Source organism: Trachurus japonicus, chromosome 9, assembly GCF_045865225.1.
Source record: "Trachurus japonicus isolate A0001 chromosome 9, Traja_1.0".
Taxonomy (NCBI): domain Eukaryota; kingdom Metazoa; phylum Chordata; class Actinopteri; order Carangiformes; family Carangidae; genus Trachurus; species Trachurus japonicus.
The window spans coordinates 33,698,399-33,724,516 of NC_140915.1; the positions used below are offsets into that span (position 1 = coordinate 33,698,399).

Here is a 26,118-nt window from a genome sequence, read left to right on the forward strand (position 1 = left end):
CACACACACACACACACACACACACACACACACACACACACACAGTTAGTTATGATGCATGCAAATTACACTGATTTAGTATATGTGCAAATTAAAAAGTTTTATCTTTGATGGGTACACAATGACACCCAGTACAGTGACTGATAGAAGATACAAAACGTCATGAATGCAGCCATTTCCGGTGCCACACAGCTCACCCTAGGCAGGTGTAGTTAACAAGATGGTACTTGGACTTGGCCACGATCTGGATGTCATACACCGCCGTCTCAGCAGCTGCACGAGGGCTGATTTTCACACAGAGCCTCCTCTTCCTCATGGCAGTTTCCTCTGATGAGTCAGGTACACATGAGGGTGTCAGACAGGGATACGCGGTCGCATATTCAGTCCCGTCTTCTCTGAGTTTCGAGCTAAAAAAAAAAAAAATCTATGGACATTTTGAAACCTCTAGGAGAAATATATATCCATAAATCCCACTTATACTTTGCTATTTAGTCTTCACCAGCCTCAGAATAAGAGATGAGCCAATATCAGTTTCTGGGTGACTTGCTATGCTCAAAGGGAAATAACTGGACAGCGGAAAGCCACAAAATCCACATGCATTATTATCATTTTTATCATTTTAGTAGGTAAAATGACAGAAGCAAGTGAATCCTCCATCAGCTTTAGTGCACAACAGGGATTTAAAGTGGAGATTCTGGATAGCAACTCATACATAATGCCACATGTATACATTAAACATGGATTCGCATGAAGTAATAAAACATTAAATTACACCATACCCAAACAAAACATAATCTCTTTTCTTCATTCTGGCAAAAAGAAATAAATAAATAAAAAAGCACTGCCATGCTTCCCTATATTGCATCTGTGCCCCGCTCATTTATTTCCCCAGCAACACTAGAAAGTGCAGTGTAAATGCAATGATAATAAAAATAATAAACAAGCTGTCCTCACTCCCCACACCAAAATATTATTACATTTCTAAGGCATGGATAGTGAGGGGGAAATACATAGCACTCAAAAAGCACTAAAGCATTGGGGAATGCATTTCATTAATATTAGATAACCCCCATCCACTCGTCCTCTCCCCAAATAAATACATAAATAAATAAGCCCCTCATAAAGAAAAGCACAGCTCCAGCTGAGATAAACAATGACTCATGATTCTCTTCTCTTGTACCTCCAGGGCAAAATGTTTATTTTATTCCCACAGTCTGCCATAAATTAAGCTAACCTGCACCCATAAAACATTCACTATCTCAAGCAAAGCTGCCCCTGAGGACCTCTGCGTAAGCTGGTCGGAGAGTGAAAAAAACAACAAGAGGAGGGGAGTGAGCCTGTGTTTGGTACTGACTGTTTACTTACTTGTGTCCATTGTTTCTTGCACAGGTGTGAAGCCCTCTGGCAACGTGTCCTTTATGTCAGTCAGCTTCATGTCCACAACAACGTCTGGTCCCTGGAAGACAGAGTACATGCAGGAAATGTAATGTCATCTATGCAAATTCAACTTTTTAAAAAAGGACAGAGATCAAGAAAAAGAAAAAGGTTAGACATTTTTTGGAGGCGCTGAGAAAAGAAAATGTAGAGATAATAGAGTCAATGATTTACTAAAAGCTTGGCAACTCTCTAAAGAGAAGGGTTGACAAAATAGCTGAAGTAATTACTCTCTAATAGCCTTTTTTTTTGCAATAAGAGAATGCATCTGTGAACTTGTAATCATTCTCAACCTTTTGGCGAGAAGCTGTGGGATGATGGGAGACAGAGCAGGCAGTCTGATCAACAGAATAGGACTGGTTAAAAACAATCAGGGACTGTGTAGTTGACATTTTCAAGCATGACTCTTCCCTGCCTCCCATTACATTTTCATTTTTTGCCATAATAAATTGCAATAATACACAGCGGCACTAGAGAGTGGGGCGAGCCAGGCGTGACTTGATGCGTCCGAAAAGGCTGGATTCCACTGCTACTGTTGCCCGACAGTCATTACCATTAGAGACATTTTTTATTCATAGTTTTTATACTGACTTAAGGAGAAATATGGATGAATGTTATTACTATGCATGGAACCTTTTTTAGTGTTTCCCCTTTTACTGGAGAGATTTTTTCCATCAGGGCCTGACAAAAGGGGCTATCTACCTCCAACCTAGAGTATGATAAATCACAAACTATTTATTTCCCCCCACATAATTCAGGGGCTAATTTTACAGAATCTGTTTTTGTCATAGACAATTACAGTGGGAGCTCCATTGACTGGCAGACAAAATAGCCTTTGTTGATGGCTCTGTCATGTTTTATTTGTGTCAAAGTCTTTAAAACAATGTGGACACACATTTTAAGATAATATACAGGAACTAGGGGGAGGCTATTTGTATGCTATATACTAAACTGAGGAGCAGATTGAGCTTAGGCACAAGGCAGCCGCTGCCAAGTTGCTCAGCTTTTAGAGGACATATTGTACCAAAAAAAAAAAAATCTTGATTAAGTCCTAAAATTGAGCTGATGCAAAATAATAACAAAGATGCAGGTTTTGTTTACAATGGTGTCTGGATTATCTACCTGCAACCCAGGGAAACAAATTAATGGACAGCCAATACCCAGCTGCATGAGCTGAAGTTAGACAGGCTGATAATACAGGAGATGTTTGGAGGTGTATTTATGGACAGAGAGCCACTGTCAGGCGTGCAACAGCACCTCGGCTGCAGATGAGTCCAAAAAGACCCAACAGGCTCATGGAAAACATTCAAAGATCATTATAGACACATACATATATATATATTTATATGTGTGTGTGTGTGTGTAAAGAATGTGTGTAAAGCTCTCGCTCTCTCTCTATATATATATATATTTATATACACATACACGCGCACACACACGCACACGCACGCACACACACACACACACACACACACACACACACACACACACACACACACACACACACACACACACACACACACACACACACACACACACACACACACACACACACACACACACACACACACACACACACACAGTGCTTTTGTATGGAGTAATTCCTTATATAAAAGAAGCAGTGTTATTATATTCACAGTAATATGTACATCAGCTTTCAAGAATCACTGGTTTTCTCTACAGGGACACTGTTGATTGAATAAATTGGAATAGTTAAAATACAGCTCATTGTTATTTCATGAATAAACATAAATAATATCCTCAGGAGGGCCTACAACATGAAAAATATCTCACAGAGGTATTATTCATCTGGAATATGCATGCAAATCCATTATATGTAAAAGTTCAAAACTGCACTGCCAACGATGGCCTTTTTAAATGGGACTTTCACTGATCAAAGTGCAAAGTGCATAAAGATATTCTGGCAGCAGCAAACTGAGATAATAACCACTGGCAGACAAGAAAAGTGCTGCGGGTGATGTGTTGGTGCAGAATGCATAGGGAAACTGAGAAGTTTACATTCCACTTACAGTTTTTCTGGTGAAACAGAGGTAGCGAGTGACCTTGGATTTGAATAAGCCGTCCTTCCACAGGTCGGCGTCACAGCCATCTGTTGTTTGTGCAACCTACATGGAAAAAAACAGAGAGAGAAAAAAAACAAGGAGTGAAAAAAAAACATGCAGGAGGTGGGATAAAGTTAATGTATGTATGCCACAAGCGTGTTGCTTTTGCCTCTTCCCTTGCATACTAGCCTTAATTAACGCTTGCCTACACTAGCGCTCCATCTCATTAGTGCTCTGCGTGGGTAAAGGAGTCTTAGCCTCCAAAAAGGTGGCTAAAAATATCATCCCTTGGGACCAGGCTGATTAAAGATGCCCTGACAAGGATCTGCTCTAATAAGGAAACCAAACTTCACTGTGCTTCTGTGGGAAAGCAAGGATTATATTTGGGGTAAATGCACAATGTATCTTTAACAGAAATAAAAATGCTGTTTATCCCAAGACACAGGTAAACTCAAAATACTGGACATGTACTTTAAATACTAAAAGCTAATCTAAATACATCTATATCCAGACACCTCAGCAGCTTGTCCTTGTACAATAAGCTCATTCATAGTTGTAAATGATCAGTGGAGTCAGTAAAAAAAAATAGACTGCATCATATTGACAGCATGTGGGCACCACAAGTCAAGCTCAAGGTCCTAAACTACATTGCTATGTAAATGCAGATGTGGAGGGCAGAACGATGAGGCAAAATGTAACCTGCAGACTGCATCACCGGGACTCCTCCATCGTTCCAGCAAATATGCTTGGCTGAAACGTCATGTTCCATTGGCTATCATGTGAGAATCACCTAAATAACTGCCAGAGTTGTTTTCTAAAGGGATCCTTTACAAAGAAGAGTCAATCTAATGAGGTTCATTCAAATGAAGAAGTCATAGATCTCTGCACCCACCCACACACATTACCCCCTTGACAATAATGATGAATGACCCCCAGCGACTGGGTGGGGGGAAACATGGCATGGGGAGATTCATGCAAAACCACCACTGACTAGATGGGATGAGAATGGGAGACTATAGCGTGGGGGAACAGAGATAGATAGTGGGATGAGAGAGAGAGAAAGAGCACAAGATGAGCAGAGAGAGAGGGATTGCGGGGCGTCTCCAACAGCAGTTCCATGAAAGGTCCCAGAAGGAGCCTATACATCACCAGCCTCCCTCTTCTTTACAAGACAACCCGTCTTGGCCACTTTTTCCAGGTCAGTAGCCAGCGCATCCTGTCAGCGTAAACAAAGGGCTCGCTTTGTGAAACCCAAAGTCAAGTTGAGGAGTAACGAGGGCACGGTCCTCCTAGGAGGCACCTCAGGCATCATCCTGCCACAGCCGCCGGCAGCAAGGATGCTACGCAGCTTGAATGCGAAACGCCAACTGCTGAGCCACGGCAGGAGAGGCATGTGTAAAGTTGCGGTGGCTCTTCTCTAACACTTTCAAGCCCTGCCACTGTCTGGCTCCATCATTAGAGGCTTCAATGAGGAGAAAGCCATATGTCTAATAAGAGACGTCGTGGCTATGATATTGAAATATGGCTGCATTATTTGATGTAAAATGCAGTGACAGATTCAACTGCCACTTCCTAAAATCTTACTCATACAGTGATCTGAAAGCCCACCTATGAAGGAAGTCTTTAGGGGGTGCTGAATATTCCTATGAAGCATCTCTGGAGACCGACATCACCAGCAAGTTGCTGTGAAGCACTGAGAAGCGCAGCTGTGAATACAAAATATAAAAGGCATACAATCAAAAATCTCTAGAGAGTGAAACCAGATGGAAAAGACATAAGATAGGTACAAGGGGGAAAAAGCAGTTCTTTTAAAGAAGAACAGAAAAACTGAAAAGAAAAAAACATGTTTTGGATCCTGTCTCTCAACTTAAAATAGGTAAATGGACCTCTGACAATATATTGAAGGACTACAGCTGCAGTTACTTTGAAAAGTTCTTACATTTTCAGTTATAGTTGGGCATTTCCTAAAATGTGGATATGGCCTTAGATACAAAGAATTTAATGAAAATTCGAAAGATCTCCCAAATGCAGTAAAACGAGTAAAGGTTTGACATGATGGGATTTAGCACATTAGTTATTTATAGTAGAAATGCCATGATCACAGTTACCAATCATCTTTGAGTGAAAATGTGTGATCCATATCCAATACAGATCATTTTTTGGAATGTGTTACATAACATCAGTCCTACACACATACAAAGTGGCCCGTCTCACAGCGAGCAAGGTGGGAGGTTTGAATGGACAACAAAGCATCCAGTGCTTCTGTCAGCCACAGACACCACAGGCAACTGGTTTTAAGGTGATCAGTGACTAGAGGCGTTAATTCCTATCTACCAATCACATACTTTTAATGGAAATCTGACAATAGTTATCAGCATCCACAGAAATCAGGCATCCTAATAGTGTAAATGCACAATACCTGCCTACATTCAGAGCAATGCACTCCTAGTTTGAAGAAGCAAACAGGAGCACTGGGACAGAAGCTGAGCAATGTGCTGCTATGGATGGAAGGTTCACAAAAACATGTTTAAGACACTTAGAAACAAGCCCATGGAACAAAAATTAGCAGTATTTTCTAATCTTGTCACCCAACCACACATCAAATAACCTGAACTATAAGTAAGACACTAACATTAGGAGAGGGAGCAATTAGCTTAGCTAAAGAGGGGAAGCAGGGGTAACAGCTCGCTTTATCTACACATTATCTTCATTTAATCCATATGAAAAAAATAATAATAAGAAGAATATGATTTGAGTGGGACTTTCATGTTGTAATTTGTAATTTGTGTACAGATGAAACGATTAAGATACTACAGTGCATGTGTATTTTTTAGTTTTTATAGGCTAGGTTCTTTCTCTGTAAGATAAGCACCCTCTGGCCCCTTGCTCACAGATTCAGCACTCAGGTATGAAAATGGTTTCCATCTTCTCCTGGCAAGAAAATGAATAGGCTCACCAAAAATGTCGACCTACGCCTTAAAAGTGCTGGCACTTCCTGAAGCGACTATTGGGCATAAATCCTAATCAATGCTAGTACTGTATGCACGAGATGTAATAAACTTACATCTCATCAATGAGTTTATGAGCATAACATGTCAAACACTGAGGCAAAATACACATATATCCCCTTTGCAACCTGTGAACAGAGTGCGGATATGCATGAGTCTTCTCATGGTGTTTGATGTTGGGTGGCTGCTGGTGCTTCAGCAAAGCTCCTGATCCCGGTGGAACAGTGTTTGATCTGGGCCTGTGCTCTCTTGTGTTGGAACAACCTGCTCAAGTTCAGAGATGTGAGCGCACCGTATCAGAGAGCAAAAGAGTTAATCAACCCTTTGATCAGCCGTATAAAAAGTATGGTAAGTATGGTACGCAGTCAGTATTAAGGAGGAATTTGAAAAGAAGTCTGGTATGAAAGGAAAAACAAATCAATACAGTGTAATATCCTGAGACTTCCCCTTTCTCACTACTGCATTAGTATCACTGATACGAGTGTTGATATTTTTGTTTGTATTTCAAGTCTGCAGATGAAAGACCACAGCAGTGCTCAGAAGATGCGGTTGAAGATGGGACAAATGCTTCTGAAATAGTGCTTCAGAGTATGAAAAGCCTTGAATTCTATCTTGTAGGGGGACTCGCACTTGACTTTTTATTCATAGGTAAACCACTGATATTTTATCACCTTGAACCATTTGTTGTTGTTTTTTTAATTTCTTTTTACAAAGGGAGCTGGCATAGATTGATATTACTGGAAATGATACTATTAAATAGACGGTTTGAGCTGTCTGTATGCAACTCTATTCTCATGTTTAACCTAAAAAAATATATATCAGTTTTTCCTAACAATCATGGCCATAGCTCAGTTATAAAATTCTCCAGCACTGCAGAGTGTCTCTCCTGCTGGGAAGACACTGGAGCAGCCAACAGAAACAAGTCCAGTGCTGTGCTGTCCTCTGTTTTCATCGCCCGTCACTACTTCCATTATAGTTTTTGTGGTTTGGTCAATTTAAGGCAAGGCTCCATGTATAAAGTTTACAGTCGGCTCTCCACTGTTGCCTCGGCATCGCTCGCTTTATGAGGCAGATTAAATAAGTGCAGTAAGTGCTCAAAACGTGGGTTGACTCACAGGGCTCTCAACTAATTCATCAGCTAATTCATTTGTAGGGAAGAACAAAAGCTTACATGACAGCCTATTTGTTTTTGTTTTGTGGAAGTATGGATTTATGATCCAAATGATCATGATCCAAAAAGATAAACAACCTGTTGTTTTTGGTAACAGGGGTTCCTTGCACTTAAATGCCGTAATAGTTTCCTATGTTTTTAATATGTCTATAGTTTCATAGTTTTCCTGAGTGATGTAAGTCCACACTATTTCGAGTGCTACTGGTTCACAAAAAAGTACTTAGAATTTATTGCGCATATATACTATAGGAGTAAATCAGTGCCACGTTCAGCTTTTGGCCCCTCAGAACATGCACAAGTATTTGCATGTCAGCTGAAATGTATTGGCGCACTGGAGCAGCAGAGGAGGAAGTCTGATGGGGTTTCTCTCTGTTTGTCACTACTGTGTGGTGTGTACACAGTTCCCCTGCCAGTGGCTCCATTCTGATGCCAACCCACCATCATCTGCCAGAGATTACAACAAGCTGGGTGTGCAGGGTGGAGCAGGAAGAGATAAAAACTGGGGGGGGGGGGGGGGTTGGGAGTGTAGGGTGAAAGCAAGAAGAAGTCTGAATAGGAAAAGAGAAGAGAAGAGAGAGGAGGAGAGATCTGCCCTTGAGCTTGTTTTGTGCATTGTTAAACTTAGGCACTCTTCATTTTTGAATCATTCCAGCTTTTTCACAACCAGGGGAGGTTCATATAAAGACCAGCCCATCCTGTGTGCTGCATTACATCCTGACGCATTCCTATTAATGGTGTAGTTGTTGTCGCACTTGTGTATAGGTTGAACGCCTGGTGGGCATCAACCAAACATCATTAAACTTTTGCCTCTGGTGTGTCTGTAATACTGGTGGCAACCGATAACAATGTCAGGAAGGGAATCCTCCTAATCATCAAAGTAAACTTAATGAATAAGTCATCTAACAGCTCTAACAAAAACACCTTGGAAAGCTGCCAACATCCTGGCTGCGCGTTGTTTCATACAATCACTTTATAGCAATTACATGTACAACCAACATCAGGGAGCACAGACAAAACCTCTAATTGCACTTGTGACTTTTAAAGAAGATAGAAATATAACTTCTAAGCTTAATTCAAGCGCATTAAACCAACCAATATCCTCAGAACATGAAGTCCTCAATGTTTAAAATGATCACTCACAACATAGTAGTCATCAGGAGCCTTGCTGAGTGAAGCAACAACTCCAACTGCAGAGATGGGGTGTGCAGGCAGCTGGATGTTTGCTTCAGACATGTTGGAGATCTGTCTGAAAAGCAGAAGAGCCTCATCATGCATTTGTTTTCAACAGTATTGAACACACCTGTTCAATAGAAGAAAAGGCTTTGAATAAATACACACAAAATGCAGATAGCTAAACAAAATGGGAATTGCATCCTTCTGGGTCAATACATGGAGAACGGACAAGGTTTTTCTTGGCTAAAATGACCGCATTATTGACTTCTTGATGAGGCTTATTAGAATCTACAAGAAAAAGTGGCCGCCTAATCCAGAATCAAATGACAAGTGAGACCAGTGACGAAACAGCATTTGGAGACCACCCAATGACTTCGCCAAATCACAAATTAGGCAGAGTGATCACATATTTTCAAGGAAGTCCTAATCAATTGCTATCTATTCCTGTCTAAGGGAATTTTTGCCTAATGGGTATGCAAGCCTTTTACAGGGTAAGTGGCTTTGCAAAGGTTCCCTTATGCAATTTTATTAGATTACGTTTAAAGCATACTTGTACTAACTGACAAAGTTGCTGCATTCAATCTTGATGTTTACGAAATCTATTGCAATTAAGCTGATCAAATTAGGGGATTTACTCCAGAAACAGCTGTCTCTTTAACAAATGTTAGATCGCTGTACTTATTCCAACCCAGTCTCATAGGAAAATGTATCCTGACTACGTTGGTCCACAGTGCAAAACGTAGAATGGCTACAATATGGGCCCTTTTATTGTGGAACTGTTACATTTTCCCTTTCTATTGCTTTGCGCCCAAGTCACGTGACTTTCAAGGCTCCGGCTGGGAGAAGAAAAAACATGGCGGACATTCCTTATTTTTTAGTGGAAAAATCAATATTTTGAGTTATTTTCTGCATTAAAATTCGTTTTGATTGCATTTCTAGTGAGAAATATATATTTTATTTTCGTGATATATACTCAGTTAATGTACATAATCACTCGCTTGCTCGTTTTTTGCAAAGATTTTTCAGATCTCGCCAGGAAAATGTAAAACTGTAACGTTTTCATAAAAACATGGCCGACATTGCTCTAATTTTTAGTGGAAAAAATTATATTTTGGGTTAGTTTTTGCATTAAAATTGGTTTTGATTGCATTTCTAGTGAGAAATATGTATTTTATTTTTGTAATATTTACTCAGTGAATGTGCAAAATCACTCGCTTGCTCGTCTTTGCAAAGATTTTTCAGATCCCGTCAGGAAAATGTAAAACTGTAACGTTTTCATAAAAACATGGCTGACATTTCTCTAATTTTCAGTGGAAAAATCTATATTTTGAGTTAGTTTTTGCATTAAAATTGGTTTTGATTACATTTCCAGTGAGAAATATGTATTTTATTTTCGTAATATGTATACAGTGAATGTGCAAAATCACTCGCTTGCTCGATTGATCAGATCTCGCCAGGATAATGTGAAACTGTAACGTTTTAAACATGTCTGATATTTCTCTCATTTGTAGTGGAAAAATCAATATTTTTAGTTTCTGCATCAACGTGAGTTTTGATTACATTTCTAACGAGAAGTGTACGGTTTATTTTTACAATATTTACTCAGCGAATGTAGATAATCACTGGCTTTTTCGGATCTCGTAATGTGAAATTGCAACGTATGGCTGCTATGGAGGCTGCTATCGTCTGGACACCCGATTTGACTGTTGTCGTACCATTGAATAGACGTAATCTCGATACCATCATCCCACAAATATGGGCCAGTAGGGCCCTATACTCTACCTACTAGTAGGTGCAGGAGGCTGTTATCACCCATTAATCTGGTTGACCCAATGTTATTAATGCCCAGTAGGCACAGAAGGTTGATCACGGAAAATCGTGTTAGGCTATTGTTTATTTCCTCGTTTTGTTTTCGTGCTACTCAGAACGAATTTCAAACTATAGAGGGGTTTGATTTTATTTAATATCTGAACCTTGACATCAACTGAATACAAGATTTTAATCATCAGAGATTCCATATCGGACCCCCCCCCTTTTTTTAATGTTACGTCAAGCCTGTACATAAGTGATAATCAGCATCGTCCTATTATGTTCTATATATATATATATATATATATATATTTTTTTTTTTTTAAAGCATAGCCTATCGTCCTATATGATCTGATGCTTTTATTATTCCTTTTTGTTGCAGGATTCAGGCATTTTGTGATTAGAAAACTATTTTATGGTTATTTTTAATATCTGATTCCTGCTTTTTCCACTAGGCTACAATATAGCTAGAATGTCCGCATTTATTTTTCATATTGCGAGGTAAACTTTTTTTTAATATTGTATCAAACTGTTTTTTCCGGGTTTTTTATGTTACGTCAAGCCTGTACATTTAAGAATGCAGGGATACTCGGCATCATAACGCCCATATTTATGATCTAATGCTTGTATTCCTCTTATTTGCTGCAGGGTTTATTTCATGATTAGAAAACTCTTTTGGTTATTTTATTTTGTAGGAGAAAACAGGAAACAGATAACTGTTTCCTGCCTTTCCTAGCTAGAATGTCCGCATTACTTTTTCAACTACGGACTACGTTTTTTTTGTAAGGTACCACTACGTTGGCAATGTCATCTTATATTATTTTAATGTCGTTTTTTTTCGTATTATTATTGTGGAAGTGTCCTGTATTTCTCTAGTCCCTCTCCCTATGCTGTCCGGCGGAAACAGATGCTCCCCTTTTCCCGCTAACCCTTCACCAGGTAAGATGCGTGTCTGCTTGATGTTCACATTAACGTTTGTTTCATTATTAAACGCAAGACTATGAAAACCATCTTCTAACTTGTGAGGGAAAAAATAGCCATATCTTGTAACTTTGTCCAGCTAGATGACCGATAAGTCAACTACCGTATGTGCAGTTTGTGATATGCAGTAACTTAGGCTAACATGAGAAGAAGTCTCATTAGGCACCCTTAAAACCTGTGTTGATTTAGAAAAAACGCGACTTTTTGTATAGCCTACATTCAGAAGATGGGGAAAAGCTAGACTAATAGCTAGCCTGTAGTACTGAATATTTGTCTCTGTTCTCCTTGTAGTTTCTGTCACCCCATCCCGAACACCGACCCAGCACCTTTATAGACACAAAGGCACTTTTAAGAGCCATCTATCTATCTATCTATCTATCTATCTATCTATCTATCTATCTATCTATCTATCTATCTATCTATCTATCTATCTATCTATCTATCTATCTATCTATCTGTCTGTCTGTCTGTCTGTTTCTCTGTCTATCTATCTATCTATCTGTCTGTCTGTCTGTCTGTCTGTCTGTCTGTCTATCTGTCTATCTATCTATCTATCTATCTATCTATCTATCTATCTATCTATCTATCTATCTATCTATCTATCTATCTATCTATCTATCTATCTGTCTGTCTGTCTGTCTGTCTGTCTGTTTCTCTATCTATCTGTCTATCTATCTATCTATCTATCTGTCTGTCTGTCTGTCTGTCTGTCTGTCTGTCTGTCTCTCTGTCTGTCTGTCTGTCTGTTTCTCTATCTATCTATCTATCTATCTATCTATCTATCTATCTATCTATCTGTCTGTTTCTCTATCTATCTATCAGCTATCTGTGTAACTGTTTATTAGTCAGCCTGTTTGTCTGTATTGGTTTGTTTGTTTATTTGTTTGTCTGTATTGCAATGGACAGATACCGTTGACCCCCAGAATCCCAAATACAAAGAGGGGAGACGCATGGCTGTTGAACTGAAGCATGATCAGATTCTTGCTGAAGCCAGGGTTAGTGTTTACATCATTCTTTACTTGACCATACAAATTATATCCCTTACTGAATGTGTGTAGAAATATGAGTGCAGAAGATTTTTTTTTTTACTGTTTTATTAAACAATGCAGTTGAGTATTTAACATCCAAGCATGCTCTGTGGCGTTTAGAAATGATGAAAAAGGCCCAGACGATGCTGACTCTGTATCAGTAGTGAATAATATCTGCTCTTAGAGCTATGGATTCAGTAAACAGATGAATAAATTGAGGCCACAGGCAGACTGTTCATGACTGTAGTGCATTAGTGAAATATGTAATGCAAAGCATTGGAGAGCAAGTTTTACAATGTCCTTAACTACAGATGGCGACATTATGGTAACGGTGGGATAGTGGATAAATCGCTTGATTCAGTAGATGTTGGGGTTTGCTTTGATTTGTCATCTGTTTTTGCTTAGGTACCTTTAACCACATCAGTTTGACAAGACTTTTATCAACTCATAGGAAGCAGCTCAGATGAGGAAACGGACATGCTCTGGAAGGGACTCTCCATCAAAGTCTAAGAGGACAAGGCAAGGACAAGGCAAGCCCAGGGGAAGGCGTGGTGGGCGACGCAGCGCCTCAGCTACAGGTTGTTTGTGTAAATTGTTGTTGTATCGAAAAGTAGATAACAATTTTTTCAGTGGCATTGCAGTTAATTACATAACCAAGTATTTCATGTGAATATACGTAGTTTGTCTGATTATATCAATTGTTAATTAGTATGTAGGTAGAAAAAACACGATTGCAGTCCTAAGCCTACCCTAATCCATTCTTACTCTTCTATGTGCTTATTTACAGGTGCACAGCCTCCACCTGACTGCTCCCTGTCATCCAGTGTGGGAGATCTGCCCACTTTCCCCTCAGCAAGTCCTCTGGCAAAATTTGGTAAATCACAGTTATGAATGAATTTAACTTTAAATGTTATCTTCAAATCTCCATGTATAATTGAATTTAAGATAGACATTGAAACAAACCTTACGCTGTAAAGACAATGTATTACATAGATAAAGAACACTAATGATTATAGCCAGTTCCATGGTGATGAAAATATGTGTATGCTATCTGTTGATTAATTGTTGTAATGGTTGTTATCTAAATCATCTTTTATAACTCAAGTTTATTTAGTCAGTTGCGTACATGAACTGATGAAGCCTCTTGGATGAGAGGTGAAACGTCTTCCTAGACAAATAACTAAGTCCAGTTGCTTTCGATTTAACCTCCTTTGAAATGCTATGACCTGGACAAATGAGAATATGCACCGGCTTACTCAAGTTTATATTTTCTTTACAGAAAAAAATATGGAGAGGCTCTCTGCTATTTTGGCATCATGTCATTCTGATGAGACTCAAAGAAGCTCAGCATCATCCTGGTCTTTCCGTCAGCAGAAAGCCTCGGAGCGCTGGAAAGAGTCAAGACCATACAACCTCCAGTGCCTCATAGAGAAGGAGGCTGTTGGTTATCCTTTGTGTTACCTCTGCAATGAGCCTGCTGTCATTCGGTTGGTATTCTCAAATACTAAACTTATTCCATGATCGGCTTTTAGAATTAGTGGTCAGTGTGTAATTATGTTTTCTTTTGTGTTGGTAGAAAACTTTCAGAAGCTTCCCACAGGAATGTGGAAAAAATATTTAGGACCTCCTGTGCCCAACTGCAAGGGGCTAAACCCTGAGACACATATCCCAAATAAATTAAATTCAATTTTGTATCTCACCTAATTCAGAATATCCTAACTTCAATTAATAGTACCTATCACTATTCCCATAAAATAATTTTGCCTTTCCCTTCTATGTGCAGAGATTGTCTTCCCGACGAGTGGTTCTGTGGCGACTGTGATGTACTGCATCACAAAAAGCAGCCACTCCACAACAGGGAATCCATTATTGATGTTTTTTTTTAAAGCTATTCCTCCAACTACACACACCATGAAACAGGAGGATGGATATTGCACCCATGAGCAAGGTATGTCTCAATCTAAACCTAATTGTTTCCATATGTATTTTTAACTTGTTACAAATAATGTAATGCATTGGTTGCTTGTTTTTGTCAGCATGCATTTTGCCAGCTGTGAAGGCACCATGCTGTTCTTGTGAGGACACAAACATCATCATATCACCAGGGAAACCAGTGATTTTATTTACCATCAATGGTAAGAACACTTCACTACACTACACAGATCATGTGTATTAAGTATGTGGTTGGTGTGTATTCCTGATGTTGTTTATTTGCATTATGTTCCAAGGGCGTTATGACTTGCATCAGCCACTGTATTTGTGTGGAACATGCCAGAGGCAGTGGACTCCTGAATTAAAGGACCTCATTAGGAGCGGATATTGGCCGGCCTCTCTTAATGTGTCTACTTTGTATACATTGGACCTTTTGAGCTCCTTCCAGGAACTGAAGGTCATTTCTCCTGGTTTTGCCAGACAGGCCTTCGCAAAGTTGCTGGAGCACCGCACAAAGTGTGGAGGAAGAGTACGTAAAAAACTGTATTTACATAAGCAGACAACATCACAAAAATGTGTAATTCTCTGTATCTTCTCGTCTGGACATATCAATGGAGATGCACTGCAGTGCAGTTTCTTAGAGTTTTCGTACTCTTCATTTGAGGAAAACCAACTCTGCTGTGGTGCTGAATTCACCTGCCCAGCCTGCACACCTGAAATGTTGGCTGTTTCTGCAGATGGAAACAGGAAGTTGTATCGCTTTGGCCAAAGTGGAAGGTGCTCTTTTTTCCAGTGTTTTTATTGATTCATTTATATTGCTGTGTGACTAATGCATCTATCTATTTGTCTTTCTTCTTCAGGAGTGAGGACCCTGCCTTTTTTGAGGGGCTCTCTGTGGCAAAAGACAGTGAAGTCAAGTTAACAGCTACCTATCTCGTTGTGCCCTGACGAAAAAATAAATGTCGAAAGCAGATGATTAATCTGTTTACCATATTCTTGCACCCTTTTTTAGATGCATTTCATAAACTCATTATTTGTTTTCAACAGCACGTGTGGACATGCTTACACTGCATGCATTGGGGTGGAACCACAAAAAAAGGGCCTCGCTACACCAAGCACTTTCCACTAGATATGTAAAGGTAAGTCTGTATTTGTTGGTCACTTGGCTTGTTAATCCTTAAGGGCTTTAACCTGATTATTGTATAACACTATTTATCAGACATGTCAAAGACTACTGGACGAGACTGCAAGGCTAGCTGAGGTAAAACAGAGCTACATTGCTCGGATGATGAAACATCACAGTGGATCTCTGAGGTGATTGAATGGGCAGCTGGAGGTAAGCAAGACCAGATAACAGAAATCAGTGCAGAGAGTGCACATCGCATGTTTTACAACCAAGTTGTATTAAAATGGATTTTATATGTAGACCAAAACAAGCTCTTATATTGAATTTACTGTAACTTTTATTTCTATAGAGACACCAAACGCACCTCATAACACTGAAGGCACCACACAGAGTGAACTTCAGCAGTCCATTTTGGGGCTATACCTTAGTGTCAGGCAATGGAAACAAACCCTCTACCGTCAGAATGGTATAACAATAAAACAAGTTGATAAAATCAATCTACTGTAGTGTTAACATTCCAACAAATGCATGTACTTGCAATTCATGAATTCTAACTGTCCATTATTTAAACTGCCATTAGATTATGATAATCTAGATAGTGTTCTTGCTCTTAATGTCTTTTCAGACAGCAGCAAGTTTCGCCACCGCCTTCGGAGGAAGCTGGGAGAGGACAAAAAACTGCTTCTTCAGGAGATGCAGAGGTACAATGGACTAGTACCGGACTCTGCAGCAATCGATGTGGCTGCTGTGGAAAACACATTCACTGGAGAGAGCACTGTGTCCCCTTTGTGGCCATGGGAGGTTCATGGCAGTGGTATGTCAGTTTTGTAAAGCTTCATAAGAATTATTTTGAGTTCTTGTACTTAGAGTATACTGAACTAAATCATAACATATTAAGCGTTTTAATATCCATTAGGTTTGTGGGTGTATTTTAATTTTACTGTTATTGTGTACAGAAAACATCACAATCAAGAAGGCATTGTTTGACCAAGTGATGTTAACAAAGCGCCTGGAGGAGGAGAAGAGCATTTTGCTTTTGGAGATGGAGCAACATTGCACATGGTTGCAGAAGCAGGCAGAGGAGCTGAAGAACAAGGTGGCTGAGAATGGTAAGATGGAACAAACATGTATTCATTGAAATAATTACTTTCAAGATTAAAAGAAGTAAGCTGTGTCAGTCACAGAAGACAGACATCTTGCTGTGGAGTGCGTCTATAATGTGTCTTGTGTCCTTGGAAATGTAGACCAGGGCAACGAAGGACTTTGCTGTCTCTTGAAAAAACAACTGTCTGAGCTGTTGGAGCAGTTGCAAGTGGTCCTCCGACAGTACAAGACTGCTTTAGGTCCTGAGGCCTCTGTCCATCTGCACATTGAGGAGGAGGATCAAAGTGACCTCAGCAGTCCAGACAGCAGTGAAGACGAAGAGGATGTCACAATTTAGGTAATTTACTCAAGTATGTACTGTATACTAGTGTTTGTTTTGCAAACCCATACCTGTAAATGATTTATACAGCTTGTTCATTCTAGATTTCACCTTCTCTTACCATGTTTTTTTTTCACAGATTGATGCTGCATGACGGACTGGACTCGTTGCTGCCAAACCCATCAGCCACATACCCATGTACACATAAAAACACGATAGAAAGCACACAATAAGAGTTACAAAAAACACAATAAGATCATAAAAGTTGTAGTGATATTTTAAACTCCAATGCAGAACAGATAGGCTTGTTTTAATTTGTATGGCCATGCTGCAACAAAGGCTTTTTAAATGACTCTCCTACTCCGAGTGCCTCAGTTCCCGCTACCACCTAGTATTTGGATCCTTACACTGCAGAGGACCAGAGGTAGAGACTAAAAGACAAAGAGACCTGTTTCAGTACACACCTTTCAGAGACTACAGATTGTAATGATCTTTAAGGCCAATCATTTTCATGGCTGTTTGAACCAGGTGCAGTAGCTTTGATTTAGCTCAAACAGGGAGGTTTCCAAACCAAACAGGCATACCGTATCTGATAACGCTTTCCAACACAGCCTGATAAAATAAAACATAATTCTCTGCTCAACTCTGTATAGTCGCAGACTCCTTAGAAAGTACAATCTTTGGAGGAGTCTAGAGAACACACGCAGTCTACATGGGTGGTCCATGTTTAAGTTCGGTGTATGTGTAAACTAAGGTACTTGTAGGACTGGACTTGGACAATTGGTTGGTTGTGGATGACAATTTTGCTGTGATCACAGACTCCTTTGGGATCGAAAATAATCTCCTCTGTCTTTTTAACGTTTATTGTGAGATCACACCACTCAACAAACCTTTCCACTTCAGAATGATAAATGTTAGTGTTGTCATGCACCTGGAGTTAGTATCAGAGTATTTGAAAATATAATTCTGTGTGTGACTTGCTGAGCACTCATTTGTGAACCATGTGAACAGAACTGGTCAGCTGGCACCCCTGTGGAGATCCTGTGCTTATGCTTTTTACCTGAGAAACACTATTACTGACCTTAAGTAGCTGAGTTCTGTTTGTTAAAAAGGAGTGATACTGAGGGGCTGACAGCCAGTTGTTTCAGTTTCTGAATTAAAAGATGTGGCTGAAGCGTGTTAAAAGCAGAGCTAAATCAATGAAAAGCAGTCCCCCCACTATCCTCAAGATGTTGGCCTCTGCATTTTACTATATTGCTGAGTTATACCATGTCCAAGGCAGTGTCTGTAGTGTTCAGAAATAAAAACCACTGTGTACACATGAATGGAGGTCATGCATTGTTTCTGTGTGTGTTATTTTGACACTTATTTAATATCATGTGTCTTAAAATGTATCATGGGACATTTAACTTATATACATGTATTCAGTATTATACCATTCAATACAACATTAGATAAAAAATGTTTTGCATCCACTGACAGCTGTTCAATTAAAAATTAATACAGACACTAAAACATGACACTATGAGACCAAATAATTAACACAACTATCACTGAAACTCTTTCTGTCATCCCCCACTTTGAACAAAGGGCAACTTTGAAACCGCCCCCTTGGAAGGGGGGAAACTGGCGATTGCACCGGACTGGGCAGCTGACAGATTTAAGACGTTAGGTTATGGTTTAATAATCATTATGAATGAGGGTGAGTATATGGTGCTTAGTGTTTACACAATCAACATCTAATAGGCTACGTCCTTAAACATTAAAGTTGGTGATGTGTCTGGAGCAGCTGCTGACTCATCACTAAACGGTCACAATCATAGATCCTCAATCACTCACGTCGTGAGGACGGGACAGTCTCTAAGACATATAAGGCATAGGCCTTTCTGTGATTTTTTTCTCTCTTAATCAGTCTCGTTTTAGTTTTTGGCGCACCCGGTGTTTCGACCGACCGAGACATGTTTTGAAATCCTCCCGCCCCTGAACGCATCTCCGTCAGTCAAGCATATCACGTCTGGGAGACGTCTACTACACCCGTAATAAATGTATATGTTTATGTTTTTCAAACATACATTTTCAAATTACACGACCATATATCTTAAGTTTACATTTTTTGTATTAAAAAGTAACCAGAAATATGTTTTCGCAACCCTAAATCCTCCCGCCACTGAACGCATCTCCGTCAGTCAAGCATATCTAAAGTTACGTCTGAGAGACGTCTACTACACCGTAATAAATGTATATGTTTATGTTTTTGAGACATACGTTTTCAAATTACATGACCATATATCTTAAATTCAATTTTTTTGTATTAAAAAGTAACCAGAAATATGTTTTCGCGACCCTAATCTATCAACCAACCCTAACATCAACTAAAACTACAAAGATGGGGAAATGTCCGGAAGTTGCAATACACAGTGCTATACTCCGCCATATTTTTTTGTAGTTCCATTGTGTTTTCTCTTATTTCTCCTATTATGTGAACTCATAACCAAGAATATTGTTGGCTTATTTATAGTTTTTAAGGACAGGGAACACATTTATTAGGTCAAATTCTATGCATCTGATTGACAACATGGTGAAATCATGTTTTTTTTAGATTTGGGCCCTCATCAGTGGCGCCCCCTATTGACACTGATTCGGTTATAGTAGTATAGATCAAGAGCTTTCCAAAACTGTTGATCCCATATCTCTAGCACTTTCTGTTGCTGATTTATGAGTCTTCAAAAACACCCCAATTTCAAGGTTCAAAGGTCATTCCTGGGGAGAAGGAAACACCCATATGTCCCATTCTGAAATATATTACTCCCTAGGTCAAGACCTTTCCAATGATGTCTTCATTGTCCACCTACGACAAAATTTCATTTTCAGCTCTGTCCCAGCCAAGCCACTTTCAGGTGTACTTTCTCAGATGCCTTAGGGTCCCAGCTAGATAAAATAAATCCAACATTTTTTAAGGCCTATTTAATGGCCAAATATGTTCAAGATATTGATGTTTGCCTTCCACACAATCATATTTTTCAATTTGGATCAGTTAAGACCCAATCTTCCCCATACAAATACATATTCTTGCAAATAAGCATATTTCCCCATTCCCTTAATATGGCCATAAACATAGCCTAGGCAGCTACTGCACCCTTTCCCACCCTGACAGGATAGATCAGAGGTTCCCAAACTTTCTGTACTGGGCCCCGCTTTGGTTCATTAGAATTTTCTTTCGGCAATGTCCAGCTTTGATGTACTTTTGTAGCCTATTGATTGAGGCCACAGCAGAAACAACCTACCTTACAGGATGTGGGGAAAGAGTAGCCTATGGCCTGTGCCTCATTCCTTGCATTGTGCTGAAAAAATCTGGCATTTGACAGGTCATGTTTTGATATAGTTGTCTGTGGTGAGCATTCAGGAACACTCTCATCATTGATTAAAACCATTTATTGCAACAAAGTTATTAGACTTGGCACTGAAGGCTCCACTCTAGATTGAAAGTGATTGGGTAAAGACTAATCAGCCAGTCAGATGACAACAGCTGGGGGCCCCTTATGACTTCAATGTCCTGCATGAATTTGTGGATCTGCAGGTGCGCATTGGTCCTGCACCCAGGGAAGACTGTTTGCAGAGTTAAGTTGCAGACCTAAGTGTATTCACGCTATAACTGATTATGTCATGTGTTACTGTCTGACTTCTTCGGGTGGAGGCTGGAACAGTGTGACACAAGTTGGGCCAGCAGGACTGCTCGGAGCAGGGCCACTTGGACCAACAGGTTCCGGTCAAGGACGTTGATGTCAGCACGGGCTGTGGACAGAGCTGAACTGAGACGGGTGGAGTGTATGTGTGTGTTGTGAGAGAGGAGCAAGGTTGAAACCCGCCTGTCACAGAGGAGATGAGAAAAATGCAATGAAACTATAGCAACTTCTGGCGTTGGCGTCTCCATAGCAACAGTGCCTCAGGTACTGCAGCATTTGCCTTACCAAAAATGACAAAACTGTGAGAAATATAGGCTAATATAAATGCTTTACTATGACATCAGCGAGGGTCAAACAAATAATAGCCTCACATCATCCTTTTCCCATTTGTTAATTATCTTTATTTCTTTATGTACAGCCATGACCTTTTGTCAGCAATAAAGTTAACAACTTGTGTTTTTCCATACTGTGAGAGTAACCAACTTTAAAAAGCAATAAAATGTCAAGAACATGAAATCAAGTCATACGTCAGCTTTGATATAATAGAAGTGAAGTTTATGTGGAGTTCTCCATCTTATCTCAATTTGAAATAAACATTACCAACAAAAATACAAAATATAAACTTGATGACATATATGCTCCAACCAAAATATTCACACATTGAAACAAAAACATTCACATTACACATTTTTATTTTTAAACAATTTGAAGAGAATCCTTTGGCTGCCAGGAATGGGCCCACTCCTTGCCACTGAAAACAGATGAGAAATGTTCTTTTTGTTACTGGTGCTTGCTGAGTATTTCTAATAAGCTTAATCTTCTAACATGTGTCAAGGACAGACCCTACAGAATATTCTAGGGGTCACCTCAAATAGTCGACTATTCAGGCCTGGACTACACGTATGTGGATATTTTTTTAAGCTGATATTTTCGTCTTCGTTTAAAAAAAAAAAACTCTGTCCACACCACAGAAATATCTCTGTCCATACGAAGAGGCAAAACTGAAAACGATCGCCTCTGAAGCCTGAAATGCCATGCCCAGCCGGTGGTGGCGATCAGCAACATGTAAAATACCACAGAAGAAGAATGTTATGGGAGAGATTAAGCTAAACTGCAGAATTACATACCAAACTGGACAGGGCTCCCACTCCACCAACATCTCTGCTTTGCCCTGTAAAGACAGTAAAGAACAACAAAAAAGGAAGACATCTATCATTATTCTAAAAGGCATCAATCTCAATCTTACGAATCAGCTATTATCTGTGGTTGCAGTCACTGAGTTTTGTTGGTGCATTGGGACTTTCCTGATATTTACATTGTTTCATAATGATATGTTCAGTATAAACTGTGTTTTGATCTGTGATTCAAAAAGACCCTACAGATGATACACACAAGGATGTTTCTAAAACTGACAGTGCATTTGCGTGGAATTTCAACAAATAAGTATTGTTTGTTTTTGCAAGGGCAGTACATGATTACAATTAATTGCAACAGAATTAGCTAATTTTACATGGGTGTCTGTCTACCCTGTCTAACCTTTCTCACTTTTTTTTTTTTTAGATTATGAGCAACAAGAAAAATACAACTGTGAAGACTTCAGTGGTATGCAGGCCAGAATGGTTATAGAACACTAATACCCTAACTACAAAAGTTATGTGGTAAAATTAAAAACATTAAGCCTGATGGATTTCCTGTGTTTTCTGTTAAAAATCATCTCTCATAAAACCGTACAATTGGCAAATAAGGTGGGGGAAATTATCAAAGCATCAACCCCTGTAAATACATGTATTTCAGCCAGGACCACTTCAGTCAAAGAAACTTAATTACAATTGCAAAATTTAATTTTGACGGCGTGGCTTTTTTCTGGGACCTCCCTGCTCTCACTGACCTATGTGGAAGGCATGAGGCAGGGAGAGCAGAGTCAGCAAGACCCCCAGAACAGAGCAAGCACCAATGACCCAATTATGACATTGGTAAGTCAGAACAAAATGAGAAGGAGGAGCTGGGTTGTAAAGCAGCAAGCTGAGAAAGCAGCAGAAGCAGATGGCTGACTGATGCAGTTTAAATAGAGCGCCCAATTGAATGAGAAGGAGGAGATATGGTCCGCTGATAAGGAGCTGGCCTATCACAGCCAGCCAGCTGATATGAGCTTGTCCAACATGGCCTGCCCACATCAGCTGATGAGGTGAGCAGCACAGCTTGACTATGTGGCCTGCCTGAACTAACGCTACACTCAATTTTTGCAACTATATGTGCAGTGGCACACAGTGTATGTTTTCTGAGTAAGTCAACCAGTAAAGATTTCTTGTGAGCAAAATTATTAAATGATTGGTTTGTGCTGTAAGGATAACAAACAGGAATAATTTAATCTTACGTTTTTGTAGCTTCTTTCTCTCTGGCATATGCCTTCTTGCCACTGCAATATAAGATTATAGTTCACTCATATATCCTTTAAAAGATGACACTATCCCTTCTTAATTTTATGTATTGTATTAATAAACAGTGATAATGAGATATCGCTAATCAATAGAGACATGAGATTACCAAGGTAATTAATTGAGAACACCCTACAAACATTAGTACATACCTGACTTTTTACCCATGTCGGTCTGCTCCGCCTTTCCCTCCGTGTTGGTCTGCTCAGCGTTGGTCTGCTCTGCTTGTCCCTCTGCGTCGGTCTGCTGCTCCACGTACCACTCCATGTTGGTCTGCTCTGCGGTTTACCCTCCATGTTCGCCTTGCTTGGCCCTTCCAGTGGGTCACAGGGTGTGAGGTGCAGTGTGATTAGCGCCTCCTCATTTACATCTGGGTCCTAGTTCCAACCTGCAGTTAAACAAATTGTCAAATCTCAACCAGATTTGTGTTCACTTTAGATTACAGGAAACTTTTGAGTCTCCTGGATCTATTCAATTTCTACAAATCTATACTGTATTTAATTCTTTGTGACTGTAACTATAACTCAGAATATTATCATATGGTTCGATTAATTAAAATATTATTTTATTTCTCTGCAACAGACCATTATTATCACTGCTGTTCTTGGTGTATAATGGACCATGTATCCAGCCACTTCGTGTCAAGGTCTTGCATCACCCTGTCAGGGTTCTTTCCTAAACAATGACCAGGTCCCTGCACACTATCCCTTCCATACTTTATGCCACATATGCACATTACTTTAACTACTATTAGCATTTACTCCATTCACACTATAATAAACCAATAATCTGGCATGAAAATGTCCTTTAGGATTTAAAAAAAGTTCTATCTCATCTTATTTTATCTATAATATTGTTTATACAGGACAATGACAGAGTACTCATAAGATTGACTTAAAAATGACATCAAACTAAACTAAACTATTTACACTAACATGTGTGCGGTGAAGGAGCACTGCTATTTTGTCACTTTATATTTTGACATGGACAAAGGAGACAGCGACGCCAGACAGCCAAACATTTTACAGAAGGAAACTGATGTTTTGATCCGGGAGGTCCAAGCTCACAGTGGCCGAATATATGGTAACACGGACAGACCTCCACGGACTGATGAAGCAGAAATAGTCTGGGAGGAGGTTATTGTTAATCAGATTTGCCCTGATACACTAAGAACTGTTGCCCAGTGTGGAAAAAATAAAAAAAACTGAAAAACGCACCCCTTTCCACTAATAAACGGTCTGTTATAGTTAACAACGGAAATACAAGACCGTAACTGGGCGTTCACACCAAGAGCGACCGGAGTGGCCGCGGCGACCAGCTGCCATTCATTTTCAATGTACACTGGCGACGAGGAGCGACCGGCGGCGGGAGCGACGCGATGGGAGCGACGCGAGCGATGAAAGTTGGGAGAGATTGAACTTTATGCAAATGAGCAGCGGCGCGACCGCGGCGACAGCCAATAGCGGACTGGGATTCTCACAGCCGGAGAAATTGAGAGAGCCTGAATGGACACATCTGCAGCACGGCTTGAAAGTCCCGCCCCTTTGGTCGCTTGGTGCAAGGGCCTGCTAGAGCTGACAAGCGACGCGATAGGAGCGGCCAGGGCGACTACAGGCGATTGAATCGCTTTCAGTGTGAACGCACAGTAAGATGTAGAATCAAGAGTGTAATTCATTAGTGTGATCGAAATGCAGCATTCAAAAGAGCCCTGTCATAAAAAAAAGGTTAATCCACTCCTTTTGTGAGAATTGCTGTCACAGCCCACGAGATGACAGATAGACGGCCTGTTGTAAGTCAGTACTCAAGATGGCGCTGCGACCGCTGTGTGACGTCACATGATATCTATGAATATTTTAAACCGTTTAACAAAGATGAGTAGTGTGCACAGATCACAACATAAACAAATACAATGCGTAACGGGGATGAAATCAGAAGCACCTGTGCATAAAGGATGCATCACCAAGCCCCGTGGCCTGGCCCTTGTCGGCGAGCATCTCTATTTTTCTCTTTTCTTTTGAATTTTCTGAGATGGGAGATGCCGAATATATACTCAATATCTGATGCCGAGGCTGTTTGTGGTTGTCTGAGAGACATGTGAACTTGTTAGTTTGCATCATGTTTTAATCTGTGACACTTCCCCCTGCTGCGCCGCCACACCCATCTCAGCGCACCTCTGTCTACCAAATTACCAAACTGACCGTGCGCTGTGTTGCGCTGCATGAAACTTACACTGCGCCGCTGCCACCCTGTGCCGTGCCACGAAACTAGAAGGCCATAATTCCTTTCCAATACAATAATTTATGTAATTCATACATTAATAATACCATTTGTTAAGCATGCATTGCATCATGCATCTTACCTTCACAAAGGTACTCATAAAATGAGCCAATCTTTTGGAGGTAGTCTTTGGCAAAATCAGTAAGTCTGCAACGAGGGGTGAGGACCTCACACTTGGTTTGCTCCTTCTTTGTCTTCTTACCAAGAAGAAGTACTGGTTTGTAGCCAATAGCATGGAGTTTCTCAAGCTGCAATGACATAAGTTTGTATTATCAGTTGAAAAAAATGGAATAGCAACTAAAACTAAACACATTGATTAATGACACAAATATGACATTACTGAGGACAGAATCCATACTAATGCCATTTAGGATGATCTAATTTCGTGATGAGTTTCACTTTTGTATAAAAATGTATGTGCAAACAGGAACAGTTCATGAAGTATAAGCAAAAAACTAAACTTTAAGACAAATAGCAACAGTAAGGGTATCACATCTGTAACACTTGTTTTTCATTTAGATAACTAGAAACTGAAGCATCAACAATGATAATTTCTAAATGTATCAAAAATAGAG

At 39.9% G+C, this 26,118-nt stretch overlaps 1 protein-coding gene, 2 long non-coding RNA genes and 1 pseudogene across 9 annotated transcripts in view; 3 read left to right on the plus strand and 1 right to left on the minus strand.

The window, feature by feature from the left end:
• The window catches only part of mvb12bb (multivesicular body subunit 12Bb), a 52,906-nt gene that overhangs the window by 22,461 nt on the left and 4,327 nt on the right, over positions 1-26,118 (minus strand). For all 7 annotated transcript variants that reach the window (XR_015036614.1, XM_085787552.1, XM_085787553.1 and 4 more), the window contains exons 2-5: positions 8,817-8,922; positions 3,465-3,560; positions 1,366-1,456; positions 198-327 (exon numbers count right to left, since the gene is read on the minus strand). Coding sequence is in view for 6 of the 7 variants with exons in the window: in XM_085787552.1 (XP_085643678.1) it covers positions 198-327; positions 1,366-1,456; positions 3,465-3,560; positions 8,817-8,909 (410 nt within the window). In the remaining variant the exon portion in view is untranslated. The remainder of the gene's footprint in view (positions 1-197; positions 328-1,365; positions 1,457-3,464; positions 3,561-8,816; positions 8,923-26,118) is intronic.
• LOC146981916 (uncharacterized) lies at positions 12,524-14,147 on the plus strand. Its single transcript, XR_015036658.1, has 4 exons — positions 12,524-12,634; positions 13,119-13,245; positions 13,455-13,541; positions 13,947-14,147. It is a non-coding gene; the product is annotated as an uncharacterized LOC146981916 (long non-coding RNA).
• On the plus strand, positions 14,458-15,019 carry LOC146981917 (uncharacterized). Its single transcript, XR_015036659.1, has 3 exons — positions 14,458-14,615; positions 14,704-14,802; positions 14,896-15,019. It is a non-coding gene; the product is annotated as an uncharacterized LOC146981917 (long non-coding RNA).
• LOC146981918 (uncharacterized) lies at positions 15,640-17,975 on the plus strand (annotated as a pseudogene).